Source organism: Camelus ferus, chromosome 5 (assembly GCF_009834535.1).
Source record: "Camelus ferus isolate YT-003-E chromosome 5, BCGSAC_Cfer_1.0, whole genome shotgun sequence".
Taxonomy (NCBI): domain Eukaryota; kingdom Metazoa; phylum Chordata; class Mammalia; order Artiodactyla; family Camelidae; genus Camelus; species Camelus ferus.
Window position 1 is genome coordinate 79009475 of NC_045700.1, and position 9916 is coordinate 79019390.

A 9916-nucleotide genomic window follows, 5' to 3' on the forward strand; every position below is an offset into this window, starting at 1 on the left:
ATACAGCAGAAACAGCGCTGGTCTGGGAGTCGTTTATTGGCTGTATGACTTCGGGCAGGTCACCTGACCTCCCTGGGCCTCTGTATCCAGTTTGGGCCACACCATCTCTAAAGACTTTTTTAGTTCTGACGTAGGCAACTTGACTTGGTAAGGCAAAGAAGCATGAACAAAGATAACCCTTTAAAACACTTAAAACCCATAATCACCATTACCCCATGTGAGGGAACATTTCCCCACTCAAGAAGTAGCCATCACCACTGACCTGCCGGGCTCTGTGTGTGCTCAGTCCTGGGATGCAGAGGTGGACAACAGAGGCCTGTCCTCATGGAGTGGACTTGTGGTGACCTTGACTTGTTGTTGTTCTTTCAAATAGACTTTATTTTTTAGAAAGGTTTTAGATTTATAGAAAAATTGAAGAGCTAGTTCCCAGATACTCTCCCAGCTTCCCCTATTACTAACATCTCATCTTAGTATGGTACATGTATTATAATCAATGAACCAACATGGGTACATTATTATTAACTAAAATCCACAGTTTATTCAGAGCTCCTTAGTTTTTACCTAATATCTTTTTTCTGTTTCAGGATCCCATCTTACATTTGGTCATCATGTCTCCTTAAGCTCCCCTTGGCTGTGACAGTTTTTAGACTCTCTTGTTTTTTATGATCTTAACAGTTTTGGGGCATACTGGTCAAGTATTTTGTAGGACACCCTACTATTGGAATTTGTCTGATTTTATTTTCATGATTTGACTGGGGTTATGGGTTTGGAGGGAGGAGGAGCACAAAACTAAAGTGCCATTGCACTATGGAGGACAGTATGGAGATTGCTTAAAAAACTGAATATAGACTTACCAGATGATCTAGCAATCCCACTCCTGGGCATATATCCAGAGAAAACTATAATTTGAAAAGATACCTGCACCCCAATGTCCACAGCAGCATTATTCACAGTAGCCAAGACATGGAAACAACGTAAATGTCCATCAACAGATGACTGGATAAAGAAGATATAGTATATATATATATATATATATACACACACACACAGACACACAATGGAATATTACTCAGCCATAAAAAATAATGAAATAATGCCATTTGCAGCAACATAGATGGACCTAGAGACCACACAGAGTGAAGTAAGTCAGACAGAGAAAGACAAGTATGATATGTTATCATTTATATGTGGAATCTAAAAAAAAAAAGATACAAATTGTATTTTACAAACCAAAAACAGACTCATGGACATAGAAAACAAACTATGGTTACCAAAGAGGAATGGGCAGGGAGGAATAAATTAGGGGTTGGGGATTAACAGACACACGTTACTACATATAAAATAAATAAACAACAAGAACCTACTGCATAGCACAGGGAATTATATTCAATTTCTTATAATAACATATAATGGAAAAGAATCTGGAAAGAAAAAAATATATGTATGTATAACTGAATCACTTTGCAGTACACCTAAAACTAACATTGTAAATCGACTACATTTCATTAAAAAAGTTTTTTTAAAAGTTAAGTGCCATTGTCATCACATCAAATTAAAGGGACATACTAGCTCCATGATTTATGACTGTTGATACTGACCTTGACCTGGCTCTGGTAGTGTTTGGCAGCTCTGTCCACTATAAAGTTACTCTTTTCTCCCCTTTTCCATATTGTGTGCTTTGGAAGGAGTCACTCTGCACAGCTCACACTTAAGGAGCGAGGAGTTATATCTCCTTTCTCAGAGGGCAGAGAATCCACGTAAATTATTTAAAATTCTTCTGCAAGAGAGATTTGTCTCTTCTCCCCCATTTATTTATTTATTCAATCACTTATCTATATCAGCATGGACTCATGGACATTTACTTTCTACTTTGGGTTAAAAATCAATACTACTTTCTTTTTTGCTCAAAATTTTCCAGACTTTATCCATGGAGTTCTTTTGATTGGTTCCTATGTCCCTTTGACATAGCTCTATCACAGTAGGTTTTTTGTTTGTTTTTGCTTTCTGAGTACCTCCTTACTTTCTGGCAGTACAAGATACTTCAGGCTCATCTTGTATATGTCTTGCAGCAGTCTTGGAATCAGTCATTTCTCCAAAGAGCCCTGGTTCTTTTCACTGAAGAACAGTATTAGGAACCAAGATCTGGGTGCTAGGTGTACTCATTGCTGATGGGATTTTTTTTAATTGTACTTTTTTTTCTGATTATAAATACATGCTTATTGTAAGAGATAACTAGAAAATACAGAAATGTATAAAGACAAAAATAATTTAAATATTCCCACTATCCACAAACACAAAACAGTAGACTTTTTGCATTTTGTCTAGAAGAAGCTAGAGCTGGCATAATGGATTCGGGAGGATAAAGAGACAACAATTTTTGTTCCACAAAAAGTCGACAGGATGGTGACAAGACAAATTGCCTGGTCAGTCAGCTGCCACAGTAGCACTCAAAGTCTGGAAACATTTCCTGGAATCATAGAACATAAGAACTGCGTGGGACCTTGGAGGTCATCGGGTCAAGCCCCTCACTGTAAAAAGATGGTCACTGCTGGGAGGCAGGGAGGCCATTCTCCAGGTCATGTAGGGACAGTGGCTAAACCAGGCATACCACAAGGTGGTCACAGAGCCTGGCCTGGACTGAGTGCCTGATTTTAAGTTAAGTACATTTTCTTCTATGATTTTTCAGTGCCATAAATATTACTTGGAGTGATATAAGCCAACAATTAAGAGAAATTACTTTGGGGTCAGATACACCTGGATTTGAGTTCTAGTTCCACTAGTGATTGCTGTGTGACCTTGGGCAAAGTACTTAACCTCTCTGGGTCGTAGTTTCTTCATCTGAAAAAGTAACAGTAATAGTTACCTGTTTAGTGTTGTCTATGTTCTAGGCACTGTGGCAAAAACTTTTCATGCATTTAACTCATGGACTCTTCACAGCAACTTCACGAGGTAGGTATTACAGTTATTCAGATTTTACAGTTGAGGAAACCAGCACAGAAAAAAATAAAATAATTTGTCAGAGGTCCCATTAGGGGTAAATAGCAGAGCCCTGCTTTAAACTAGATCTATGTTCCTAACCATTACATGAGACCTCCTCTTTTTATCCTAATAGTGAAGATGATTCTTCCTAGCTCAAAGGATCATAGTCAAAAGTAAATGTGAACATCCATGTAAAATACTCAGAACAGCGCCTACCACATGTCACCTTTCAACCCAACACTAGCTGGCATTATTATCACCACTTCTGCTGCTTCGAGTCCCAGTGAGTCTCCCAGTGCGTCTCTCAGTGCTGCACTCAAATCGTTGAAGGGTCCAAAGATTGTAACGCTATGAAGTACGAAGTATGTTAACTGCTTGCAAGGTGGTTTTACTACACTTGTGAAGAAACATGACCACAGGCAAAACCACTTGAGACAGTTAATACTAAAATCATTTGTGAACTCTAGCCATTTGTTACCATTGTTCTGATTACCTGACCTTGCTTCAATCACGGGAGTGGATTCTGAACTGAAACAAAAGTCAGGCCATCGGAATTCACACGGAGGGAGAAGCTGAAAGACCATTGCTCCTGTTTACTCCCCTTAAGCTTTCGAATCTCAGACTTTGTTCAGGCTCTTCCGTTTGAGGTCCAGGTGGGATCATCTTCCCTCCTTCAGAGCTCTGATCAATTTTAAATTTTAGAACTTGTCAATGTGGTCCCATGGCTTCCCTTCGCTGGACCATAACTGATGAGAGTGGAGCCATGGTTTTCAGTCACCTCTACGCCGGCCCCCTACACAAGGCTTGCCGCTTTTAGAAGGCATAATGCAGAAAGCAGCAAGATTTAGAGTCATAAGATTTAAGTGCTTCTCTAAGCCAAGTACAAGTGGATAAGTCACTTAAAATGTGAATCTTTCCTTGTCCATAAAATGCAGGAAATCGTACCTGCTTTGCAGAATTTCGTGAAATATGCGTAAGAGAATGTCGATGTGTGAACAGCTTCTGCGTTATAGTTTGTTGCTACAATTTGTGCATCAGGGTAAACTTGAAGGAGATACAGCTGGCCACGTTACCCAGGAGGCACCGGGTATGAGGAAACCTCCAGACCATAGAGTTCAGTTCCTAGATGGGCCTCCCATTCGTCACTTCCGCTCGCCAGCCTAAAACCGCTCCTGCGCAGTGTATCTCTTCCTCTCTGGGCTTGGACTTGTTTGTTCCGACATGGTGAGTATCGGCCCCTTGGAGGCCTGGATATCTATCCGCCTTCATCTGCCTTTTTCTTGTATTTTCCGCGCTAACTCGCCTCTGCTCGCCCGCTCTGTGCTGTGCCCCAGGCCTCCGTGCTCTCGCGGCTTCTCTCGGACGCAAACTGGAGCGAGGGGCGGGAGCGGCTTGACGGGAGCTGGGGCATCCGGCGGGGTTAACGGGGTGCCCTCGGCGCACAGGGCCCAGTGTGGGGCCTCTTTTTACCGGGTTGGTGTAGGGGAAGCTAGGTGAGTGTGGAAGAATGGGGTAGGGAGGCGCCTGGATTGGGCGGAGGGCAAGGCCTCAAGGCCTCTGTTCCTGGGACCTAATATCTCTCTCAACTCTTTTAACAGGCCAAACGCACCAAGAAGGTCGGAATCGTCGGTAAATACGGGACCCGTTATGGTGCCTCCCTCCGGAAAATGGTGAAGAAAATTGAAATCAGCCAGCACGCCAAGTACACTTGCTCCTTCTGTGGCAAAGTAAGATAGTCTCTGGGCCGGGGAGTTGGAGGCGCGGAGGGGAGGTTTCCTTCCCAAGTGAGGAAGGGACGTTTATAGTTTGCTGGTTCTAAGTCTTCGAGCGGTTAGAATTGCACATACCATTGGCAGTCGGTTTTGTCTTCTGGTGTTGCTAGAGTTTTTTGTTTAGTTTTTTTGTTTGTTTGTTTACTGTGTGCATTATAGCTATCTTTTGGGCGGGGGGGCTCGTCTTTCACATCGTGACAGTGTCACCATGGTGAATGCAAATTTTCCACCAGGGAACTTAAAATTAGAAAAATGAACTACATATTTCATAAAATACACCAGCTTTAGTTTTCTAGTGTAATTTAGACTCCTGGGTGTTTATAATAGGAAAGGCTTTTCTTCGGTTCATGGGGAAAATGATTGTATTTTACAGACCAAGATGAAGAGACGAGCCGTGGGCATCTGGCACTGTGGTTCCTGCATGAAAACGGTAGCTGGTGGTGCCTGGACCTACAAGTGAGTCCGTTTCTTTATGGTATTTGGAAGTGTGTGGACCACGTCAGAAATCCAGGTGTAATGCTGGATGGGCTAGTTTTAACTCTTAAAAGACTGAGGAAGTAAAGATGCTTCTTTTTTTTTCAAGACTCTTTGAGCGTTAGAGTCTATTTTCAGTTATTCAGTAGAAACAAAACTACTGAAATAAAACTACAGACTCTTGTTGACATTGTTTTAGGATTTTAAAGAGTCATTAGTGTTATTACTGTGTATGGTGCAGGTCCGGTAGTTGGGCAGACTACTGAATACTTGGATGGCAGGCTGTTTTTACAAAAATTAAGAGGTCATTTAGCTTACTACTGTGTATGTATTGAGGCCATCTAGGCCACCACAGCTTTGCCATTATAAACAGTATTGGTTGGACTTCTTCAGTTTTGTGACTGATGAGGGCCAGGTGATATTGCTGAGATTTCCCTCTATGCTGGTTATTGCTCTTGTGGACTTTTAAGTTTATCCATTTCTGGAAATTCAAGCCACGCCTGAGGGCCTCTATTCTTGGAATTCATTGCTGACCCTGAAGGCTGACGTGTTTTCTCTCGAGCCAGTGTATAGACTTGTGCTGTCCAATACCCTAGTCATTTACGTACAGTAAAGTTGATACAGCTAGTGTAGTTGAAATTGTTAGATTTTTTTTAAATTTAAAATTGAAGGAGTGTAAAATACTGGAAAATGTTGAAATGATAATGTGGTGATATGTATTATATATGTATGCATTCTGTGGGGGTTTTATGAGGGAAAACGGAGTGGGGTATTCATTGGTGGTTATGGTAAAATTAATTAGCATTCATGTTTAGAGGGGTGGGATGGATATGTGGTTTTTAGGTACAGTTCCTGAATGTTGTAAAACGTTTTGTTATTTTCAGTGTGCTGTATGTAGTCTGCTCTACTGCTTTAGACACTGTTTTCTTGATACCTCTCATTGTACCATTGTATAATTTGTTTTTTCTGACATTCTGTCCATTTCCTTTTAATGAGTTTAGTTGGCCTCTTGCAACCATTTCTTCCTGTTAATTTCATGCTCTGATAGTTGAGAAATCAGATGCATGAGATCCTGAAGTCACAACTGTAATGGATGCCACCATCATCAAGATTGTAATGTAAAAATGAGGCCGATTTCTCATTTGCCATTTCACATGTTAACCTAGTTAATTATGTTGGAACCAAATTTGTTTCTCCTTACAGCACCACTTCTGCCGTCACAGTAAAGTCTGCCATCAGAAGACTGAAGGAATTGAAGGACCAGTAGAAGCACCACCATTTGAAACATTGCTAGCCTATAATAAATGGGTTAATTTATGTAACAAAATTACTTTGGGTTGTTGTTACTTTTATTAGATGTTCTTAATTGCATTACATTAATTTTGCTTTCTAAAAAACTACTTGATATTAAAATCCTTCTAATTTTTGTTGGAAAAGCATTCTGAGATGTTAAAATCCAGTTCTGTGTGTTTTTTTAGTAGTCAAATGATACATGATAAAAGAATATGAGCCTCATTGACTTCTTTGAGATACAGTGGTTCAAATTGTGAAAACTTATTTTAAAATCAGTTGATACTTTTTTTTTAATATTCTAAAGGTAGGATGACATATATTGCCTATTAACTTGGTGTTTTGTCTCACCACATGTTAACTTTTTGTAGAGATGTTTGACACAGGTTTTCAGAACTTCCCAGGTGAATGGCTAGGACTTTGCATCAGCATTCAGAAATGAGTAAGCTTCAGGTGGCTGTGGTTAAGAATTACCAACTCAGCCAAATTGCCTAGATAGTTGTGTGGTCTAAGTTACTTAACCTTTCTGTTTTAGTTGGATGAGCAATGCCTGATAGTAGAATGGAGAGTATGATGGGAGCTGGGATTACTAACTTGGGAGTCTTATTTGAAGGCTTTTGTGTAACTTTTCTTAGGAATCGGGATGTGATTTCTGTAGGCAATAGAGAATCATCAGAATTTTGTAAGCAGTGAGGTAATGTTGAGCCTGAATATTCTAAGCTTTTAATGTTCCATTTAATCCCTCAACTTTAGGGATTTCAATCCATGTATTCTTGGCTCCAGAGCTGATATTACTAGGCATACTTGTTTTTTATGGTAGTTGAAGGGGGTGGATGGAGGACATAGAGACAAACTAGGAGGTTGTCAAAATAGTAGTTTTGTGGCTAAGAAAATAGTGGCTTTTCCAAGGCTACAGAAGGCAGCTGGTGGGGGTAAGGCTGAAAATTCGGTTTCTGACTGGTAGCCCGTGTTTTTCTCACTGTGCTAGGCTGCTTATTTTTTATGGGTTCAGGAATGTTCCTTCTTAAATCTTCATAGATTAAAGATCCCAACTTTGTGGCTTGTTTTTACAGTGGTTTTCTGAACCTTTGATTTAAGTTGTTTAATTGACTACATCAGGATATAAAGATGAAAAAGGCATGTGTTCCTCACCAGACTAAGTTTATAGGCCATCTTGTATTCTCAATACCATTTGCATATGTATACAGGTATCCAGAAAGCCAAAACAGGAACACATCTAATTCCAGGTTTTGTTTAGCGGGTGGAAATGAGGGATGGGGATACTTGAGCTTTGTTTTAAAGGATTATCAGGGAGAGATGAGGACTAGAAACTGAGTTTTGGAACCAAAAGCTGGGGCTGAGAAGGAACTTTGGGAGGACTCAATTAAGATAGAGTATTTCAGCAGTTTTGAAGCTAGCAACCGGAACTAAGCAGTCTGTATAAAGTTAAAAAAAATTCACAGTTAACTATTATCCTTTGGAATACCAAAAGCCATTTTGTTGTTGATAGCATTTGGGGCCAAAATTCAACAGCAGGAAAGGGAAATTTTGATTATATGTTTTGGGATATATCAGTCAAAATAAATTCAGGGGCAAGTTAATGTCATGCCAGTCAGCCCTGTAGGCCAGGACCCTTGAGAGGAGTGTCCAGAGAGTGGGTGGTATGGCTGACACCAAAGAGCTACAGGTATTTTTTTGTGGATCCAACTAGTGAAGAAGGGGGTTGAGGATAGAGACCATTCATTAAAACAAGTGCATTGACCAGTTCCTAAAATAAGGACAAGATAGGATTGATCACCACTCTTGGAGCTCACTAGCAGGGGTGAAACAACACGCCTCATTAAACTATGTTATAGAAGTGTTCCAAAGTAATTACATAAGGCAATTCCAATCAAAATGCTAATTTTTCTTTCCCTAGAACTCTGCAAAATGTTCCTAAAATTTATTTGGAAACAATGGACTTAGGACATGAGGAAGAAAGTTTAGCACAGTAGTTCAAAATAAGGATTCTAGAGTCAGAAGTAGGAGTTTGAATTTCTTATTAGCTAGTAAGTCTGAACAAGTTTATTCTTTTTCTGAATTTCAGTTTCCTCATCTGTAAAAAGGGTATAAAAGTTTTTTTCCTCAGACGAATTAGGCCTCAGAACATTCACTAATGGTGTGGATCTTGAGAGGGAAAGATACTAAGTTTGGATATGGTGGTGCTGTAATTCAGTAGAAAAGGAGGTGGAATTGGGAGGGAAACTGCCTGTGGCAAAAGGATGAAGTATGATGGGGAAGAAGGAGAGATGGGAGGTTCAGGCTGAGGAAGCATTTTTTTGTAGGGTATATTTTTGATCCAAAAGGAATGAGGAGCTAAGGCAAGATTTTTTGACAATAGGAAGCCAGCATCATGACATGTTGATCTCACAGAAGATCATTATATACTTATATACATTATATACTGTGATAACATGACTGGGTGAGGTAAGGGGGTTTTGTGAATCTTACATGCCTTTGACGTGCATACAGTGGTATAGGTCACCTTGCCTGTCTAAAGCAACAGACAAGTTTCCTCACCTTAAACCGTCTCTAAGAAAGGGGCATAATGTTTGTTGTATCTGTTTGGATTTTGGAGGCAAAACATCACATTTAGGTGTGCTTCTCTGTCTCATTTACTGAGTAACCTGTAAGGCAGGCAGTTTTGAGTGGAGACTAGGGAAAGGACTTTGAAGGGGTCCAAGTCATAGTCCACGTTACTCTGCTGTTCTGTCTATGACCTAGAAAATCGCAATAAATGGGAGCATTCCTGGTAGAGGTGTTCTGTAATGCTCCAAAAGGAGAATGGTGTGCTAGGGGTTTGGAGTGAGAGACTTTTTTTTTTTTTTTAAACATCTATTAACCATTTGAAAAGTAGCTCCTGTTTGCTGTTGGTAGAATGCCTGAACATAGAACATGAGAGTTTATGTGTCAGAAACTGCTGGTTGTAAACTTTGCTACCTGGCCTATAAAATCAGGTGTGTACAGTAGCCTCCATTCTACAATGGAATGTTCAGTTTGCTAGGTAATGGAGACTAAGTGGCAGAGTGTCTTGGGTCACAACTTAAACCTGCTCCAGGGTCTTAGATTTAACCAGCTGGCTAATCCAGAGATTAGCTGGCTGAGAGAGTTGAAAAGAATAAGAATCAAAAATTGGTGACAAGATGTTGCAGGGATAAATACCCAGGCAATTTTCAGGATGAGTACAGAGTTGATATTTGTATCCCATGTAAATGCCTACCAGAAAGCACCCACTATGGATATTGTTCTTGCTAGTCAGATGAATAAGATGACCCATTCTGTGGGTGCCTGCTGTTTTCCCCAGCCACTGCCTTGGCACTTGAGCAAAGCAGTCATAGTGGAGATGGAGCCTGTGTATGAGC

The 9916-nt window shown here is 40.3% G+C and overlaps 1 protein-coding gene across 1 annotated transcript; it reads left to right on the top strand.

Moving 5' to 3' along the window:
- Positions 1-4046: 4046 nt before the first annotated feature.
- RPL37A (ribosomal protein L37a) lies at positions 4047-6555 on the top strand. Its single transcript, XM_006186823.3, has 4 exons — positions 4047-4203; positions 4578-4706; positions 5125-5207; positions 6429-6555. The coding sequence occupies exons 1-4, from the start codon at positions 4201-4203 to the stop codon at positions 6490-6492; spliced, it is 279 nt and encodes a 92-aa protein (XP_006186885.1). The 5' UTR covers positions 4047-4200; the 3' UTR covers positions 6493-6555.
- The last annotated feature ends 3361 nt before the right edge of the window (positions 6556-9916 follow it).

What these genes read in the sequence shown, in the direction of transcription:
- RPL37A (XM_006186823.3), top strand. An exon ending in CTTGCTCCTTCTGTGGCAAA is followed by an intron (nt 4,707 to 5,124) that starts GTAAGATAGTCT and finishes TGTATTTTACAG; the next exon opens with ACCAAGATGAAGAGACGAGC. An exon ending in GGTGGTGCCTGGACCTACAA is followed by an intron (nt 5,208 to 6,428) that starts GTGAGTCCGTTT and finishes TTCTCCTTACAG; the next exon opens with CACCACTTCTGCCGTCACAG.